Source organism: Neoarius graeffei, chromosome 19 (assembly GCF_027579695.1).
Source record: "Neoarius graeffei isolate fNeoGra1 chromosome 19, fNeoGra1.pri, whole genome shotgun sequence".
NCBI classification, from domain to species: domain Eukaryota; kingdom Metazoa; phylum Chordata; class Actinopteri; order Siluriformes; family Ariidae; genus Neoarius; species Neoarius graeffei.
Genome location: NC_083587.1, coordinates 17454135 through 17476035, shown reverse-complemented (window position 1 = coordinate 17476035; position 21901 = coordinate 17454135). Strand labels below are relative to the sequence as shown.

Genomic DNA, 21901 nt, shown 5'->3' with positions numbered 1-21901 from the left:
CCAACTTTGCGGTCGATTTTTAACTCTCAAAAATATTTTTTTATTCCCATTTATGCAGCATACAAGAGTCAAGGATGGAGATACTATCCCCTCAGAAATTTATTTAAAAATAAAGGTTCTGCGTATCTTCTTTTCTTTAAGACTAGTGACTGACAGACCAGTAGGCCACTGCGCCTCAGAAATGGAGTTCAACTTGTACACCAGCAACTTACCCTGTACAACATCAAAACAATATGGCTACACAGATGACCTAGCCTTACTTTATGCTGACAGGAACTGGCCCAAGGTAGAGGAGACACACTCAACAGATATGGTCCAACTTGCAACATATCTCAAGAGATGGAGACTGAAGCTAAGTGCTGCCAAAACCACCTCAACAAGGAGGCCAACCGCCAGCTCTAGATCAACCTCAATGGCTTACTCCTCTTGTACAACCCGACTCCAACTTACCTAAGTGAGCTGGTGGTTGAGTTTCACCCCTACAGACAACACTTGGAGCCGCTGCGTGCAAAGGTCGCCTCAAAAAACAACCTACTTTGCCTGGCGGGTTTCTTGCGGGCTGCAAGAACATCTACCCTATGAGCCAGTGCCCTCGCCCTGGTCTACAGTGCTGCAGAGTACATAGCACCAGCATGGAGTAGGAGTGTTCACATGAAAAAGCTGCACACAGCCCTAAATGATACCATGAGAATCATCACTGAATGTTCTGGCCTAGGCCAACTGAGTTTCTGCCAGTCCTCTCAGGCATAGCGCCTCCAGCTCTCCAGAGGGAACAACACACAAAGAAGCTGCTCAATAAGGCCCAAAAGGATAAGACACACATGCTACACAATACAGTAGAAGGATCATGACACATGGGTCAACAACGCCTACGCTCATGCCACCCATTTTCCCGCCATGCGGCCACCCTCCTTGACGCATGTTTCAGCACCCTAAAAGCATGGAGAAGCACCTGGCAACAGACTGCACACCCTGCCCAACTCTGTCTCATCCCGAATACAGCACTACCCCCAGGTGGCAACCTCCCAAGGAAAGAGTGGGTCACCTTGAACCGGATACGAACCGGGGTAGGCTGCCTCAATGCTAACATGCACCGATGGGGACTGCACCCATCTGTAGCCTGCCCCTGTGGGTCACCTGAGCAGACCGTAGAGCACATCCTCAGCGAATGCCCCAGCCTTAGCCCGCCTGCAGATGTCGACCTCACAATCCCTAAGCAGTCCACGGTGAACTAGCTGCAACACCTTTCTTACATCTAATATAGCTGTCTTCTTATACACGAGAAGACGACGGCTAAACTGCCGACTTGTCCGGCTACAGTGAGATACAGTAGCACTGTACAAACCTCCAACTCACCCGGCTACAGTGAGGTACAGTAACACACACTAAACCACCGACTTGCCTGGTTATAGTGAGATACAGTAACGCATTAAACCACCGACTCTCCCGGCTACAGTGAAACACAGTAACGCTGTACAAACCCCCGACTTGCCCAGCTACAACGAGATACAGTAGTGTTATAGAACCCCTGACTCGCCCGGCTACTGCAAGATACAGTAACGCTGTAGAAACCACCCACTCGCCCGGCTACAGCGAGATACAGTAACACTAAACTGCTGAATAGCCCGGCTACAAGGAGATACAGTAACGCTATGAAAACTGCCGACTCGCCCGGCAACTGTGAGATACAGTAACACTATAAGAACCGCCGACTCACCAGGCTACAGGGAGATACAGTAACTCTATAAAAACCGCCCACTAGACCGGCTGCAGTGAGATACAGTAACACTAAACTGCTGAATAGCCTGGCTACAAGGAGATACAGTAACGCTATACAAACTGCCGACTCGCCTGGCTACAGTGAGATACAGTAACGCTATGAGAACCGCCGACTCGCCCGGCTACTGTGAGATACAGTAACGCTATAAGGCCTGGCTACTGTGAGATACAGTAAAGCTATAAGAACCGCCGACTCGCCCGGCTACTGTGAGATACAGTAAAGCTATAAGAACCGACGACTCGGCCGGCTACTGTGAGATACAGTAAGACTATAAGAACCGCCGACTCGCCCAGCTACTGTGAGATACAGTAACGCTATAAGAACCGCCGACTCGCCCGGCTACTGTGAGATACAGTAACGCTATAAGAACCGCCGACTCGCCTGGCTACAGTGAGATACAGTAACGCTATAAGAACCGCCGACTCGCCCGGCTACAGTGAGATACAGTAACGCTATAAGGCCTGGCTACTGTAAGATACAGTAACGCTATAAAGCCTGGCTACTGTGAGATACAGTAACGCTATAAGAACCGCCGACTCGCCCGGCTACTGTGAGATACAGTAACGCTATAAGAACCGCCGACTCGCCCGGCTACAGTGAGATACAGTAACGCTATAAGGCCTGGCTACTGTAAGATACAGTAACGCTATAAGGCCTGGCTACTGTGAGATACAGTAACGCTATAAGAACCGCCGACTCGCCCGGCTACTGTGAGATACAGTAACGCTATAAGAACCGCCGACTCGCCTGGCTACAGTGAGATACAGTAACGCTATAAAGCCTGGCTACTGTGAGATACGGTAACGCTATAAGAACCGCCGACTCGCCCGGCTACTGTGAGATACAGTAACGCTATAAGAACCGCCGACTCGCCCGGCTACAGTGAGATACAGTAACGCTATAAGGCCTGGCTACTGTGAGATACAGTAAGGCTATAAAAACCACCGACTCGCCCGGCTACGGTAAGATACAGTAACGCAATAAGAACCGCCGACTCGCCCGGCTACTGTGAGATACAGTAACGCTATAAGGCCTGGCTACTGTGAGATACAGTAACGCTATAAGGCCTGGCTACAGTGAGATACAGTAACGCTATAAGAACCGCAGACTCTCCCGGCTACAGTGAGATACAGTAACGCTGTAAGAACAGCCGACTCGCCTGGCTACAGTGAGATACAGTAACGCTGTAAGAACAGCTGACTCGCCCGGCTACAGTGAGATACAGTAACGCTACAAGAACCACCAAGTCGCCCAGCTACAGTGAGATACATTAACGCTACAAGAACCGCCAATTCGCCCAGCTACAGTGAGATACAGTAACGCTACAAGAACCGCCGACTCGCCCGGCTACTGTGAGATACAGTAACGCTACAAGAACCGCCGACTCGCCCGGCTACAGTGAGATACAGTAACGCTATAAGAACCGCTGACTCGCCCGGCTACAGTGAGATACAGTAACGCTATAAGGCCTGGCTACTGTGAGATACAGTAACGCTATAAGGCCTGGCTACTGTGAGATACAGTAACGCTATAAGGCCTGGCTACTGTGAGATACAGTAACGCTATAAGGCCTGGCTACTGTGAGATACAGTAACGCTATAAGAACCGCCGACTCGCCCGGCTACTGTGAGATACAGTAACGCTATAAAAACCGCCGACTCGCCCGGCTACTGTGAGATACAGTAACGTTGTAAGAACAGCTGACTCGCCCGGCTGCAGTGAGATACAGTAACGCTGTAAGAACAGCTGACTCGCCCGGCTACAGTGAGATACAGTAACGCTATGAGGCCTGGCTACTGTGAGATACAGTAACACTATAAGAACCGCCGACTCGCCCGGCTACTGAGATACAGTAATGCTATAAGAACCGCAGACTCTCCCGGCTACAGTGAGATACAGTAACGCTACAAGAACCACCAAGTCGCCCAGCTACAGTGAGATACATTAACGCTACAAGAACCGCCAAGTCGCCCAGCTACAGTGAGATACAGTAACGCTACAAGAACCGCCGACTCGCCCGGCTACTGTGAGATACAGTAACGCTACAAGAACCGCCGACTCGCCCGGCTACAGTGAGATACAGTAACGCTATAAGAACCGCCGACTCGCCCGGCTACAGTGAGATACAGTAACGCTATAAGAACCGCTGACTCGCCCGGCTACAGTGAGATACAGTAACGCTATAAGGCCTGGCTACTGTGAGATACAGTAACGCTATAACGCCTGGCTACTGTGAGATACAGTAACGCTATAAGGCCTGGCTACTGTGAGATACAGTAACGCTATAAGGCCTGGCTACTGTGAGATACAGTAACGCTATAAGAACCGCCGACTCGCTCGGCTACTGTGAGAAACAGTAACGCTATAAAAACCGCCGACTCGCCCGGCTACTGTGAGATACAGTAACGCTGTAAGAACAGCTGACTCGCCCGGCTACAGTGAGATACAGTAACGCTGTAAGAACAGCTGACTCGCCCGGCTACAGTGAGATACAGTAACGCTATAAGGCCTGGCTACTGTGAGATACAGTAACACTATAAGAACCGCCGACTCGCCCGGCTACTGAGATACAGTAATGCTATAAGAACCGCAGACTCTCCCGGCTACAGTGAGATACAGTAACGCTACAAGAACCGCCGAGTCGCCCAGCTACAGTGAGATACATTAACGCTACAAGAACCGCCGAGTCACCCGGCTACAGTGAGATACAGTAACACTACAAGAACCGCCGACTCGCCCGGCTACTGTGAGATACAGTAACGCTACAAGAACCGCCGACTCGCCCGGCTACAGTGAGATACAGTAACGCTACAAGAACCGCCGACTCGCCCGGCTACTGTGAGATACAGTAACGCTATAAGAACCGCCGACTCGCCCGGCTACTGTGAGATACAGTAACGCTATAAGAACCGCCGACTCGCCTGGCTACAGTGAGATACAGTAACGCTATAAGAACCGCCGACTCGCCCGGCTACAGTGAGATACAGTAACGCTATAAGGCCTGGCTACTGTAAGATACAGTAACGCTATAAAGCCTGGCTACTGTGAGATACAGTAACGCTATAAGAACCGCCGACTCGCCCGGCTACTGTGAGATACAGTAACGCTATAAGAACCGCCGACTCGCCCGGCTACAGTGAGATACAGTAACGCTATAAGGCCTGGCTACTGTAAGATACAGTAACGCTATAAGGCCTGGCTACTGTGAGATACAGTAACGCTATAAGAACCGCCGACTCGCCCGGCTACTGTGAGATACAGTAACGCTATAAGAACCGCCGACTCGCCTGGCTACAGTGAGATACAGTAACGCTATAAAGCCTGGCTACTGTGAGATACGGTAACGCTATAAGAACCGCCGACTCGCCCGGCTACTGTGAGATACAGTAACGCTATAAGAACCGCCGACTCGCCCGGCTACAGTGAGATACAGTAACGCTATAAGGCCTGGCTACTGTGAGATACAGTAAGGCTATAAAAACCACCGACTCGCCCGGCTACGGTAAGATACAGTAACGCAATAAGAACCGCCGACTCGCCCGGCTACTGTGAGATACAGTAACGCTATAAGGCCTGGCTACTGTGAGATACAGTAACGCTATAAGGCCTGGCTACAGTGAGATACAGTAACGCTATAAGAACCGCAGACTCTCCCGGCTACAGTGAGATACAGTAACGCTGTAAGAACAGCCGACTCGCCTGGCTACAGTGAGATACAGTAACGCTGTAAGAACAGCTGACTCGCCCGGCTACAGTGAGATACAGTAACGCTACAAGAACCACCAAGTCGCCCAGCTACAGTGAGATACATTAACGCTACAAGAACCGCCAATTCGCCCAGCTACAGTGAGATACAGTAACGCTACAAGAACCGCCGACTCGCCCGGCTACTGTGAGATACAGTAACGCTACAAGAACCGCCGACTCGCCCGGCTACAGTGAGATACAGTAACGCTATAAGAACCGCTGACTCGCCCGGCTACAGTGAGATACAGTAACGCTATAAGGCCTGGCTACTGTGAGATACAGTAACGCTATAAGGCCTGGCTACTGTGAGATACAGTAACGCTATAAGGCCTGGCTACTGTGAGATACAGTAACGCTATAAGGCCTGGCTACTGTGAGATACAGTAACGCTATAAGAACCGCCGACTCGCCCGGCTACTGTGAGATACAGTAACGCTATAAAAACCGCCGACTCGCCCGGCTACTGTGAGATACAGTAACGTTGTAAGAACAGCTGACTCGCCCGGCTGCAGTGAGATACAGTAACGCTGTAAGAACAGCTGACTCGCCCGGCTACAGTGAGATACAGTAACGCTATGAGGCCTGGCTACTGTGAGATACAGTAACACTATAAGAACCGCCGACTCGCCCGGCTACTGAGATACAGTAATGCTATAAGAACCGCAGACTCTCCCGGCTACAGTGAGATACAGTAACGCTACAAGAACCACCAAGTCGCCCAGCTACAGTGAGATACATTAACGCTACAAGAACCGCCAAGTCGCCCAGCTACAGTGAGATACAGTAACGCTACAAGAACCGCCGACTCGCCCGGCTACTGTGAGATACAGTAACGCTACAAGAACCGCCGACTCGCCCGGCTACAGTGAGATACAGTAACGCTATAAGAACCGCCGACTCGCCCGGCTACAGTGAGATACAGTAACGCTATAAGAACCGCTGACTCGCCCGGCTACAGTGAGATACAGTAACGCTATAAGGCCTGGCTACTGTGAGATACAGTAACGCTATAACGCCTGGCTACTGTGAGATACAGTAACGCTATAAGGCCTGGCTACTGTGAGATACAGTAACGCTATAAGGCCTGGCTACTGTGAGATACAGTAACGCTATAAGAACCGCCGACTCGCTCGGCTACTGTGAGAAACAGTAACGCTATAAAAACCGCCGACTCGCCCGGCTACTGTGAGATACAGTAACGCTGTAAGAACAGCTGACTCGCCCGGCTACAGTGAGATACAGTAACGCTGTAAGAACAGCTGACTCGCCCGGCTACAGTGAGATACAGTAACGCTATAAGGCCTGGCTACTGTGAGATACAGTAACACTATAAGAACCGCCGACTCGCCCGGCTACTGAGATACAGTAATGCTATAAGAACCGCAGACTCTCCCGGCTACAGTGAGATACAGTAACGCTACAAGAACCGCCGAGTCGCCCAGCTACAGTGAGATACATTAACGCTACAAGAACCGCCGAGTCACCCGGCTACAGTGAGATACAGTAACACTACAAGAACCGCCGACTCGCCCGGCTACTGTGAGATACAGTAACGCTACAAGAACCGCCGACTCGCCCGGCTACAGTGAGATACAGTAACGCTACAAGAACCGCCGACTCGCCCGGCTACTGTGAGATACAGTAACGCTATAAGAACCGCCGACTCGCCCGGCTACTGTGAGATACAGTAACGCTATAAGAACCGCCGACTCGTCCGGCTACTATGAGATACAGTAAGGCTATAAGAACCGCCGACTCGCCCAGCTACTGTGAGATACAGTAACGCTATAAGAACCGCCGACTCGCCCAGCTACTGTGAGATACAGTAACGCTATAAGAACTGCCGACTCGCCCGGCTACTGAGATACAGTAACGCTATAAGAACCGCCGACTCGCCCGGCTACAGTGAGATACAGTAACGCTACAAGAACCGCCGACTCGCCCAGCTACAGTGAGATACAGTAACGCTACAAGAACCGCCGACTCGCCCGGCTACTGTGAGATACAGTAACGCTATAAGAACCGCCGACTCGCCCGGCTACTGTGAGATACAGTAACGCTATAAGAACCGCCGACTCGCCCGGCTACTATGAGATACAGTAAGGCTATAAGAACCGCCGACTCGCCCAGCTACTGTGAGATACAGTAACGCTATAAGAACCGCCGACTCGCCCAGCTACTGTGAGATACAGTAACGCTATAAGAACTGCCGACTCGCCTGGCTACTGAGATACAGTAACGTTATAAGAACCGCCGACTCGCCCGGCTACTGTGAGATACAGTAACGCTATAAGAACCACCGACTCGCCCGGCTACTGTGAGATACAGTAACGCTATAAGAACCGCTGACTCGCCCGGCTACTGTGAGATACAGTAACGCTATAAGGCCTGGCTACTGTGAGATACAGTAACGCTATAAGAACCGCCGACTCGCCCGGCTACTGTGAGATACAGTAACGCTATAAGAACTGCCGACTCGCCTGGCTACTGTGAGATACAGTAACGCTATAAGAACCGCCGACTCGCCCGGCTACTGTGAGATACAGTAACGCTATAAGAACCACCGACTTGCCCGGCTACTGTGAGATACAGTAACGCTATAAGAACCGCTGACTCGCCCGGCTACTGTGAGATACAGTAACGCTATAAGGCCTGGCTACTGTGAGATACAGTAACGCTATAAGAACCGCTGACTCGCCCGGCTACTGTGAGATACAGTAACGCTATAAGGCCTGGCTACTGTGAGATACAGTAACGCTATAAGAACCACCGACTCGCCCGGCTACTGTGAGATACAGTAACGCTATAAGAACCGCCAACTCGCCCGGCTACTGTGAGATACAGTAACGCTATAAGGCCTGGCTACTGTGAGATACAGTAACGCTATAAGAACCGCTGACTCGCCCGGCTACTGTGAGATACAGTAACGCTATAAGGCCTAGCTACTGTGAGATACAGTAAGGCTATAAGAACCGCCGACTTGCCCGGCTACTGTGAGATACAGTAACGCTGTAAGAACCGCTGACTCGCCCGGCTACTGTGAGATACAGTAACGCTATAAGAACTGCCGACTCGCCCGGCTACTGTGAGATACAGTAACGCTATAAGGCCTAGCTACTGTGAGATACAGTAAGGCTATAAGAACCGCTGACTCGCCCGGCTACTGTGAGATACAGTAACGCTGTAAGAACCGCTGACTCGCCCGGCTACTGTGAGATACAGTAACGCTATAAGAACTGCCGACTCGCCCGGCTACTGTGAGATACAGTAACGCGATAAGAACCGCCGACTCGCCCGGCTACAGTGAGATACAGTAACGCGATAAGAACCGCCGACTCGCCCGGCTACAGTGAGATACAGTAACGCTATAAGAACCGCCGACTCGCCCGGCTACTGTGAGATACAGTAACGCGATAAGAACCGCCGACTCGCCCGGCTACAGTGAGATACAGTAACGCTATAAGAACCGCCGACTCGCCCGGCTACTGTGAGATACAGTAACGCGATAAGAACCGCCGACTCGCCCGGCTACAGTGAGATACAGTAACGCTATAAGAACCGCCGACTCGCCCGGCTACTGTGAGATACAGTAACGCGATAAGAACCGCCGACTCGCCCGGCTACAGTGAGATACAGTAACGCTATAAGAACCGCCGACTCGCCCGGCTACTGTGAGATACAGTAACACTACAAGAACCGCCGACTCGCCCGGCTACTGTGAGATACAGTAACGCGATAAGAACCGCCGACTCGCCCGGCTACAGTGAGAGATACAGTAACGCTATAAGAACTGCCGACTCGCCCGGCTACTGTGAGATACAGTAACACTACAAGAACCGCCGACTCGCCCGGCTACTGTGAGATACAGTAATGCTGTAAGAACCGCCGACTCGCCCGGCTACTGTGAGATACAGTAACGCTGTAAGAACTGCCGACTCGCCCGGCTACAGTGAGATACAGTAACACTGTAAGAACCGCCGAATCTCCCGGCTACTGTGAGATACAGTAACACTGTAAGAACCGCCGACTCTCCCGGCTACTGTGAGATACAGTAACGCTGTAAGAACCGCCGACTCACCCAGCTACAGTGAGATACAGTAACGCTGTAAGAACCGCCGACTCGCCCAGCTACAGTGAGATACATTAACGCTATAAGAACCGCCGACTCGCCCGGCTACTGTGAGATACAGTAACGCTATAAGAACCGCCGACTCGCCCAGCTACTGTGAGATACAGTAACGCTATAAAAACCGCCGACTCGCCCGGCTACTGTGAGATACAGTAACGCTATAAGAACCGCCGACTCGCCCAGCTACTGTGAGATACAGTAACGCTATAAAAACCGCCGACTCGCCCGGCTACTGTGAGATACAGTAACGCTATAAGAACCGCCGACTCGCCCGGCTACTGTGAGATACAGTAACGCTATAAAAACCGCCGACTCGCCCGGCTACAGTGAGATACATTAACGCTATAAGAACCGCCGACTCGCCCGGCTACTGTGAGATACAGTAACGCTATAAGAACCGCCGACTCGCCCGGCTACTGTGAGATACAGTAACGCTATAAAAACTGCCGACTCGCCCGGCTACTGTGAGATACAGTAAGGCTATAAGAACCGCCGACTCGCCCGGCTACTGTGAGATACAGTAACGCTATAAGAACCGCCGACTCGCCCGGCTACTGTGAGATACAGTAAAGCTATAAAAACCGCCGACTCGCCCGGCTACTGTGAGATACAGTAACACTATAAGAACCACCAACTCGCCCGGCTACTGTGAGATACAGTAACGCTATAAGGCCTGGCTACTGTGAGATACAGTAACGCTATAAGAATCGCTGACTCGCCCGGCTACTGTGAGATACAGTAACGCTATAAGGCCTGGCTACTGTGAGATACAGTAAGGCTATAAGAACCGCCGACTTGCCCGGCTACTGTGAGATACAGTAACGCTGTAAGAACCGCTGACTCGCCCGGCTACTGTGAGATATAGTAAGGCTATAAGAACCGCCGACTCGCCTGGCTACTGAGATACAGTAACGCTGTAAGAACCGCTGACTCGCCCGGCTACTGTGAGATACAGTAACGCTATAAGGCCCAGCTACTGTGAGATACAGTAACGCTGTAAGAACCGCCGACTCGCCTGGCTACTGTGAGATACAGTAACGCTGTAAGAACCGCCGACTCGCCCGGCTACTGTGAGATACAGTAACGCTATAAAAACCGCCGACTCGCCCGGCTACTGTGAGATACAGTAACGCTATAAGAACCGCCGACTCGCCCAGCTACTGTGAGATACAGTAACGCTATAAAAACCGCCGACTCGCCCGGCTACTGTGAGATACAGTAACGCTATAAGAACCGCCGACTCGCCCGGCTACAGTGAGATACAGTAACACTGTAAGAACCGCCGAATCTCCCGGCTACTGTGAGATACAGTAACACTGTAAGAACCGCCGACTCTCCCGGCTACTGTGAGATACAGTAACGCTGTAAGAACCGCCGACTCACCCAGCTACAGTGAGATACATTAACGCTATAAGAACCGCCGACTCGCCCGGCTACTGTGAGATACAGTAACGCTATAAGAACTGCCGACTCGCCCGGCTACTGTGAGATACAGTAACGCGATAAGAACCGCCGACTCGCCCGGCTACTGTGAGATACAGTAACACTACAAGAACCGCCGACTCGCCCGGCTACAGTGAGATACAGTAACGCTATAAGAACCGCCGACTCGCCCGGCTACTGTAAGATACTGTAACGCTGTAAGAACCGCCGACTCACCCGGCTACTGTGAGATACAGTAACGCTATAAGGCCCAGCTACTGTGAGATACAGTAACGCTATAAGGCCTGGCTACTGTGAGATACAGTAACGCTATAAGAATCGCTGACTCGCCCGGCTACTGTGAGATACAGTAACGCTATAAGGCCTGGCTACTGTGAGATACAGTAAGGCTATAAGAACCGCCGACTTGCCCGGCTACTGTGAGATACAGTAACGCTGTAAGAACCGCTGACTCGCCCGGCTACTGTGAGATATAGTAAGGCTATAAGAACCGCCGACTCGCCTGGCTACTGAGATACAGTAACGCTGTAAGAACCGCTGACTCGCCCGGCTACTGTGAGATACAGTAACGCTATAAGGCCCAGCTACTGTGAGATACAGTAACGCTGTAAGAACCGCCGACTCGCCTGGCTACTGTGAGATACAGTAACGCTGTAAGAACCGCCGACTCGCCCGGCTACTGTGAGATACAGTAACGCTATAAAAACCGCCGACTCGCCCGGCTACTGTGAGATACAGTAACGCTATAAGAACCGCCGACTCGCCCAGCTACTGTGAGATACAGTAACGCTATAAAAACCGCCGACTCGCCCGGCTACTGTGAGATACAGTAACGCTATAAGAACCGCCGACTCGCCCGGCTACAGTGAGATACAGTAACACTGTAAGAACCGCCGAATCTCCCGGCTACTGTGAGATACAGTAACACTGTAAGAACCGCCGACTCTCCCGGCTACTGTGAGATACAGTAACGCTGTAAGAACCGCCGACTCACCCAGCTACAGTGAGATACATTAACGCTATAAGAACCGCCGACTCGCCCGGCTACTGTGAGATACAGTAACGCTATAAGAACTGCCGACTCGCCCGGCTACTGTGAGATACAGTAACGCGATAAGAACCGCCGACTCGCCCGGCTACTGTGAGATACAGTAACACTACAAGAACCGCCGACTCGCCCGGCTACAGTGAGATACAGTAACGCTATAAGAACCGCCGACTCGCCCGGCTACTGTAAGATACTGTAACGCTGTAAGAACCGCCGACTCACCCGGCTACTGTGAGATACAGTAACGCTATAAGGCCCAGCTACTGTGAGATACAGTAACGCTATAAGGCCCAGCTACTGTGAGATACAGTAACGCTGTAAGAACCGCCGACTCGCCTGGCTACTGTGAGATACAGTAACGCTGTAAGAACCGCCGACTCGCCTGGCTACTGTGAGATACAGTAACGCTGTAAGAACCGCCGACTCGCCCGGCTACTGTGAGATACAGTAACGCTGTAAGAACTGCCGACTCGCCCGGCTACAGTGAGATACAGTAACACTGTAAGAACCGCCGAATCTCCCGGCTACTGTGAGATACAGTAACACTGTAAGAACCGCCGACTCTCCCGGCTACTGTGAGATACAGTAACGCTGTAAGAACCGCCGACTCACCCAGCTACAGTGAGATAAATTAACGCTATAAGAACCGCCGACTCGCCCGGCTACTGTGAGATACAGTAACGCTGTAAGAACCGCCGACTCGCCCGGCTACTGTGAGATACAGTAACGCTATAAGAACCGCCGACTCGCCCAGCTACTGTGAGATACAGTAACGCTATAAGAACCGCCGACTCGCCCGGCTACTGTGAGATACAGTAACGCTATAAAAACCGCCGACTCGCCCGGCTACTGTGAGATACAGTAACGCTATAAAAACCGCCGACTCGCCCGGCTACTGTGAGATACAGTAACGCTATAAGAACCGCCGACTCGCCCGGCTACTGTGAGATACAGTAACGCTATAAAAACCGCCGACTCGCCCGGCTACTGTGAGATACAGTAACGCTGTAAGAACCGCCGACTCATCCAGCTCGTGAGTCAGCTGTTTTTCTTCAAATTTCTGGATTTGTTTTGTAATTAGTCCTGCAATAAGAAATCTACAATTTTCTCTTTTGACAATTTTCCCACAGCGTAGCTCCGTCTCCCCTTCAGAACGAATCCCATGATAATTGGTGAAATCTGGTGCGGTCGCTGCTTTACTGGTGTTTGGTTGGGAGAAGTCCGGCGTGCGTCTCGCTGTGTTTCCTCGTGTTTCTGAACAGCATCTGTGTACAATCTGTGTACAATCTGTGTACAGTGTGCGTCAGCTCCAAACCAGCATGTGCTCATGTAACTAGCGCTTTGCCCTTCGGAGTATTTAGTTTGATCTTTGCTTGCTGGCTGACTTAATCAGTTTTATTTGAAATTTCATTCACTTTTTTCCTGCTTTTTGGAAGTTGTTAATATGGCGCATCCACAGGTGGCTCGACAGGGTCCCGGGTTCTCCCACCACGCAGAAACGGAGATTATTAGTCCAGATGTTTTTCAGCTGTGTCTGGGGAAACCCCCATCCTTTATCCCCTCTTCTACTTTTGTCATCTCATGTAAACTGTCTCTCTGTAATTACGGCTTTCTGTTTTCAGCCTGGTGCAGCTTGCGAAGCCTCGCTCAAGTCGCTCAGTCAGTTTGTATTCACGAAATGTAGCTAAAATTTAACTCGGGCCAGATTTACACAGTCCTTCACATGAACCCTGGAGTCACTTTTCTTATCTTCATGAATGGACAAATCATTTCTTCGCAAAAGTAAATCCTCAGTATGCCCGTGTTTTGTTGCTAATGAGCCTGAAACATAGTGCAAACTCGCTTGCTTCAAGTTATGTTCAGTTCATGAATACAGAGTAAAGGAAATGGAAAAAGTTTACAACTGTCTTCTCCCGACGTTTCTCCCGTAGCACATCATGTTTGCATCCGTTAAACAATGTTTCGGATATGAGACGTCATGTTTTCTTGCGTTACATGGAATAGATATTTTCAAATCTGATTAGCATCTTTATTTCCTCTCTGTGTTTAACCACAAGGTTTTTTTTTTTTTCTTTTTTGTGTGTCTGTATTTCGTCATGTTGAAAAGACCGTCATCCATTTCTGCTACTTGTACCAGAGCACAGCTCAATTTTCAAATCTGATTGGTCAGCAGACTCAAAAATATTTTTGTTTAACTCTTTACCCCTTAATGATGACATATGACGAGCCCGTGTATATCCCATAATAATGACATATGACGCCGGCTTGTATGCACCATAATGACGACGTTTGACGACTTTTTTTTTTTTTCTCGTAAATATGTTCTAATGGTGAACAGTATATACATTATACAAGGGTGGCTGTAGCAACTGCTTTAAGGGGTAAAGAGTTAACAGCACTGTTCGGACAGTCATTATGGCTGTAACATTTAATGACGTGTTTATATTAAGGGGCTTGTTTCCATAGTAATCGCTCATTCACCTCAAATAAGACCAATAACATTCAGATTTTAAAATGAAAAGCATAATCACTGATGTTATGGAAGGAGTCTCCAGTTTTAGTGCTTTGGGAAAGTGTTCAGGACAGGAGTTTACGCATTTCTGGTTTCTTAGTGAAATGATGAGCTGGGTTTTTGAGAGAGAGAAGAGGAGGGAGGCTGGGAAAGAAGATCCGTTAATAGCTGCTAGAACGTATGCTCAAACATTTAAATCTAACTTAAAATGTGTGATGTGTCATGTTAATTAAAAAGGAAACGTTGTAACTGTGGAAAAAGAGGAAAACGCACTCTAGACCGTACTGTCGTATAAAATTAATTCACTCTGGGTGTTGTATTTTTGCATCATCGCACAATCTGTTGTGTTATTCTTTACATCAGCAGTAAAATGTGTTTACTATTTGCCAGATCATGCCGCAGTAGGTGATGAGGTTCAGAAGTGTGTGTTCTTGTTAGGACATCAAGGTGCGACGCATCACTGTTTAAACGTAGCCACATACCAAATAAAAATCTATGTATTAAACGTCAACTACAAATAAGCAGCTAGAAACGAAATCCGCTCCTGATTTGTCTACCACCAATGCTGAAATAATATTTGTTGTTGCCTCCTTTCCATGGCTTTCACAATAGCTGACTAGCATTCGTTCCCAATCCCAAAATTAGATCAGTTTCTGCTCCTGCAGTTATTCATACACTATGATTTACCCTTTCCCCCATGGTAAAAGTGGCCTGATTGTGGTTGAATAGGCATTCGTGTCATGTGTATTTAACTCTCTTCAGGCATGTGGTATTTGACTGCACTAATGCAGGCGAGAGGCAGAGGAACGCATGTTCGCACCCCACGGAACGTCCAGTGGAGGTTGTGGAAATTGTAATAATTTGTTGTATTGATTCTTTCGCCACGGCAGTCGGTTCCCATTGTGGTGGAGCAGAAATAGACACTTCATCGATTGCCTCTTTACTGCTGCACTTCCAGGCCTGGGAACGAGGCTTCCTGCCGCCGCAGGGCCCATTGTCCTTCACTCCTGGAGATTTAAATGACCTCTGATTTTAAAAACAAAAAAAGGGTGGAAGGAAACTGGTTTTCATTCTGAAAAGCGGCCACTTCATGCTTGCTTTTTTTTTCTTTTTTAATCTAACGTGCTTGATTTTGTTCGTTTCCTGAGCTCGAGTTACAGTCCGACGGTTAGACCACCATGACTAGCAGTGATTTTACCAGATGACCAGAAAGCAAATTATGTTTCACGTTGATGTGTTTCACTGGAGATATGTACAGTATCTTGCAAAAGCCTTCATCCTCCTTGGTGTTTGTCCTGTTTTGTCGCATTACAAGCTGGAATTAAAGTGGGTTTTTTTGGAGGTAGGCACCATTTGATTTACACATGCCTCCTAATTTAATGGTGAAAATTGTTTTTATTGTGACACAAACAATAATTAACATAAAAAAAAAACAGAAATCTAGAGTGTGCCTAGGTATTCCCCCCCCCAAAAAAAGTCAATACTTTGTAGAGCCACCTTTTGCTACAATTACAGCTGCAAGTCTCTTGGGGTATGTCTCTATTAGCTTGGCACATCTAGCTACTGGGATATTTGTCCATTCCTCAAGGCAAAACTGCTCAAACTCCAAGTTAGATGGATCGCGTTGGTGTACAGCAATCTTCAAGTTATGTCATAGATTCTCAATTGGATTGAGGTCTGGGCTTTGATTAGGCCATTCCAAGACATTTAAATGTTTCCTTTTAAACCACTCCAGTGTAGCTTTAGCAGTATGTTTAGGGTCGTTGTCCTGCTGGAATGTGAACCTTCGTCCCAGTCTCAAACCTCTGGCTGACTCAAACAGGTTTTCCTCCAGAATTGCTCTGTATTTAGTGCCATCCATCTTTCCTTCAGTCCTGACCAGCTTTCCTGTCCCTGCAGATGAAAAACATCCCCACAGCATGATGCTGCCACCACCATGCTTCACTGTAGGAATGGTGTTCTCAGGGTGTTGGGTTTGCGCCACACAGGACATTTCCCATGATGGCCAAAAAGATCAATTTTAGTTTCCTTTGACCAGAGAATCTTCTTCCATGTGTTTGGGGAGTCTGCCACATGCTATTGGGCAAACTACAAACATGTTTTCTTCAGCAATGGCTTTTTTCTGGCCACTCTTCCATAAAGCCCTGCCCATTCTGTGGAGCGCACAGGTTAAAGTGGTCCTATGGACAGATACTCCCATCTCTGCTGTGGATCTCTGCGGCTCCTTCAGTGTTATCTTTGGTGTCTTTGTTGCATCTCTGATTAATGCCCTCCTTGCCCGGTCTGTGAGTTTTGGTGGGCGGCCTTCTCTTGTCAGGTTTGTAGTGGTGCCATATTCTTTCCATTTTGCTATAATGGATTTAATGGTGCTCCGTGGAATATTCAAAGTTTGGGATATTTTTTATAACCCAACCCTGATCTATACTTCTCCATAACTTTGTCTCTGACCTGTTTGGAGGCTCCTTGGTTCTCATGTTGCTTGCTTAGTCGTGTTGCAGAGTCAGGGTCCTTCCAGAACAGGTTGATTTATACAGACATCATGTGACAGATCATGTGACACTTTGATTGCACACAGGTGGATCTTAATCAACTAATTATGTGACTTATGAAGTGAATTGGTTGGACCAGCTCTTATTTAGGGGTTTCATACAAAAGGGGATGAATACTTATGCACACTCCAGATTTCTGTTTTTTCATCTTAATTATTGTTTATCACAATAAAACAGCAATGTGCACCTTTAAAGTGGTCGGCATGTTGTGTAAATCAAATGGTGCTAACCGTCCAAAAATCCATTTTAATTCCAGCTTGTAATGCAGCAAAACAGGACAAACACCAAGGGGGATGAATACTTTTGCAAGGCACTGTACAGTGCCCTCCACAGTTAGTAAATTTTACAGTGTAACTGAAGCATGTTTCCCATTTAAATCGTACATGTTTGAGTTGACTGGAGTGTGTAGGAACTTTCAGGCTGTAATCCATGACTTCCTGATTAACTGGGAAACAAATATGAGGTGACAGAGGCCAAATTCCCTTACGCTGTGTCCGAAATCACTCCCTATATGGTGAGGTCACCATTTTGTAGTGCAGTCCAAATGTATAGTGAGAATGATTACAGTCTATATAGTGGACTCGTAGTATCCCACGATGCATTGTGAAAAGTAGTGTACAACCGATGGGCACTAACCAAGCAATATATACCATCATGCATTGCGGTCGCACTGAAATAAGTGTGTTGGGGTGAATGGACCGAGGAAGAAACACATTATAAACGGACATTCGAGTAAAATTAAAAATAGTAAGAGAACAGAAAATAAGCTAAAATAGAATAAGACTGATAATACTTTTACAAGAATAAAAGTTATGGTGCAGAGAGAGGAATTAATCAAAAGCCTCAAATTTGATTTAATAAAAGGCAGCGGCAAAGAAGAAAGAAAGGATTCAGGCTTGATTTAAAAGAACTGAAAGATGCAGCAGACACAAAGTACTTTGTATTTATTAATGTGGGAAATACGCTCAGTACAATATGGGTTTATCACAGAAATACACGCATGTATTTATTATTTTGAAAACCCACCAACTGACTGATCTGGCACGTTTTAACTGTGTGACAGTAATGACGTAAATAATGGCACGGCGGAGTAGTGTCCGAAAGTGTTTTTTCAATTTCCCAATGAGCTCACTATATAGTCCTCTATCTAGAATTCCCTACATAGTGAGTGAGTGATTTTGGACACAGCTTTAGTCATCCAATAACAAGATAAGAGAATGTGCAAGGGGCGGCACGGTGGTGTAGTGGTTAGCGCTGTCGCCTCACAGCAAGGAGGTCCGGGTTTGAGCCCCGTGGCCGGCGAGGGCCTTTCTGTGCGGAGTTTGCATGTTCTCCCCGTGTCCGCGTGGGTTTCCTCCGGGTGCTCCGGTTTCCCCCACAGTCCAAAGACATGCAGGTTAGGTTAACTGGTGACTCTAAATTGACCGTAGGTGTGAATGTGAGTGTGAATGGTTGTCTGTGTCTATGTGTCAGCCCTGTGATGACCTGGCGACTTGTCCAGGGTGTACCCCGCCTTTCGCCCGTAGTCAGCTGGGATAGGCTCCAGCTTGCCTGCGACCCTGTAGAACAGGATAAAGCGGCTACAGATAATGAGATGAGATGAGAGAATGTGCAAACTGAATGAAGAAGGGTGTTGACCTTCATAAGTCAGGGAATGGTTATAAAAAAAAAAAGCTATTCGTCTGAAAATGTCCATTTCTACTGTTAGGGTAGTAGTAAAAAAAAATTGAACCAGTTTCTTTTCAGGATTTGTAACTTTATAATAAGAGGTGTTAATATAAATACGGAGGTGATTATAGAAAAATCACATGCGCTGATTGGTCAGACTATTTTTCGATAATCACCTCGAGGGACTCGGCAAAACGGCTTCCCATTGCTTCGTCACCGTAAGTGAGGAAGAATTACAGATGATGAAAGAAAACGCCGTTCCTAAAAGCGCTAAAGATACTCCGAAGTTTGGTCTAAAACTATTCGAAGGTAAGCTGGAGTTGGGATTTATTTTATCGATTTCAAAGCAAAGGATTTTATGTGACTCGGCATAGATAAGTGACAAGTCTGCGCCGCAAAGTTATTACATTTACATATCGCTTTTGAAGTTTGAAATACATTAATTTTTAAAAAATACAATTTTATTTATTTTTTAAAAATAATCCTCTGTGTATTTATACTAAAATAATTATCCACCTCAGGCTCAGTGAATATTGGTGAATAATAACCTTAAATTGATCTTGATTTATTATTCACTAATATTCACTTCACCTTCAGTGAATAATTATTCAGTAGTAACTCATGCTGACTTTTAATCTTTCAAACTGCATCAAGGTGCCACTTTGAGGATCATTACTGTACTTTTTCAAAAATTTCCTGTTGATTTTTGTTCTTGGATCGTTTTCACTTTTACCTGCTTGGAATTCTGTTTATTTGGAGGAAAGTTGTAGAAGCAAGTTATTCCCCTCCCCATCCCGCCTCCAATTCAAAAACCATACGGGGGTGTAAACTTTTGCACTCAACTATACCTTTGCATAATCAGTGTCCATTGTAAAGGGGATGGAGTGCTGATTTTCTTTTAGCAGGAGGCAGGCTGTGGATCTTCAGAAAGTGTGGTGTTTAAAAGTGGCACTTTGTAAAGAGTGTTTGTGTAACAGGTCGACTGTAAAGAAGCTTCGAGCCAAGGCCTGGGTTTTTCTGACGTCTCTGGAGGAAGCTGTAGAAGAGGCAGCAATGCAGCGGAGACTCGTCTGTGAGACAGCAAGAGAAAGGGATGAGGCCAGACAGCAGGTAAGAGAGGATGAAGGCCAGAGAGGTACAGTGGTGCTTGAAAGTTTGTGAACCCTTTAGAATTTTCTATATTTCTGCATAAATATGACCTAAAACATGATCAGATTTTCACACAAGTCCTAAAAGTAGATAAAAAGAACCCAGTTAAACAAATGAGACAAAAATATTATACTTGCTCATTTATTTATTGAGGAAAATGATCCAATATTACATATCTGTGAGTGGCAAAAGTATGTGAACCTCTAGGATTAGCAGTTAATTTGAAGGTGAAATTAGAGTCAGGTGTTTTCAATCAATAGGATGACAATCAGGTGTGAGTGGGCACCCTGTTTTATTTAAAGAACAGGGATCTATCAAAGTCTGATCTTCACAACGCACGTTTGTGGAAGTGTATCATGGCACGAACAAAGGAGATTTCTGAGGACCTCAGAAAAAGCGTTGTTGATGCTCATCAGGCTGGAAAAGGTTACAAAACCATCTCTAAAGAGTTTGGACTCCACCAATCCACAGTCACAGATTGTGGACAAATGGAGGAAATTCAAGACCATTGTTACCCTCCCCAGGAGTGGTCGACCAACAAAGATCACTCCAAGAGCAAGGCGTGTAATAGTCGGCGAGGTCACAAAGGACCCTAGGGTAACTTCTAAGCAACTGAAGGCCTCTCTCACATTGGCTAATGTTAATGTTCATGAGTCCACCATCAGGAGAACACTGAACAACAATGGTGTGCATGGCAGGGTTGCAAGGAGAAAGCAACTGCTCTCCAAAAAGGACATTGCTGCTCGTCTGCAGTTTGCTAAAGATCATGTGGACAAGCCAGAAGGCTATTGGAAAAATGTTTTGTGGACGGATGAAACCAAAATAGAACGTTTTGGTTTAACTGAGAAGCGTTATGTTTGGAGAAAGGAAAACGCTGCATTCCAGCATAAGAACCTTATCCCATCTGTGAAACATGGTGGTGGTAGTATCATGGTTTGGGCCTGTTTTGCTGCATCTGGGCCAGGACGGCTTGCCATCATTGATGGAACAATGAATTCTGAATTATACCAGCGAATTCTAAAGGAAAATGTCAGGACATCTGTCCATGAACTGAATCTCAAGAGAAGGTGGGTCATGCAGCAAGACAACGACCCTAAGCACACAAGTCGTTCCACCAAAGAATGGTTAAAGAAGAATAAAGTTAATGTTTTGGAATGGCCAAGTCAAAGTCCTGACCTCAATCCAATGGAAATGTTGTGGAAGGACCTGAAGTGAGCAGTTCATGTGAGGAAACCCACCAACATCCCAGAGTTGAAGCTGTTCTGTGCGGAGGAACGGGCTAAAATTCCTCCAAGCCGGTGTGCAGGACTGATCAACAGTTACCAGAAACGTTTAATTGCAGTTATTGCTGCACAAGGGGGTCACACCAGATACTGAAAGCAAAGGTTCACATACTTTTGCCACTCACAGATATGTAATATTGGATCATTTTCCTCAATAAATAAATGACCAAGTATAATATTTTTGTCTCATTTGTTTAACTGGGTTCTCTTTATGACAAGGTTCGAGGACTGAGTTAGATTTTAGTGACATTTAGGGTAAAAAATCAATTTGTGATATATGGACTGAAAATATATCAGTATAGGGTCAAATTTTCTCAGGAATCTGAAAATGACATTTATGCAAAATCTTTAATAGTCGATTGGGTCGATTGACTTCATCATTCAATGGTCATGACAATACTTGAAAAATTGGTAAAAACGGATGTGAAATTTTGTCGTAAAAAAAACTTGATCTCATTTCAGAAAAGATTTTAGACCGAAATAATGTAAACTGGTTGTAGTCCATATAAATGGGTATAATTGATTAAATTTTGGTAACTCTACATTCAAAATTGAATGAATGCAATTTTTTTTACAAGTGTGTATTTTCTTTC

The 21901-nt window shown here is 47.2% G+C and overlaps 1 protein-coding gene across 5 annotated transcripts in view; it reads left to right on the top strand.

Annotated features, from left to right (window-relative positions):
* Positions 1-21901, top strand: part of LOC132867049 (early endosome antigen 1-like) — a 270591-nt gene that overhangs the window by 153071 nt on the left and 95619 nt on the right. For all 5 annotated transcript variants that reach the window (XM_060899754.1, XM_060899756.1, XM_060899753.1 and 2 more), the window contains one exon: positions 19854-19986. In XM_060899754.1, the coding sequence (XP_060755737.1) occupies positions 19854-19986 (133 nt within the window). The remainder of the gene's footprint in view (positions 1-19853; positions 19987-21901) is intronic.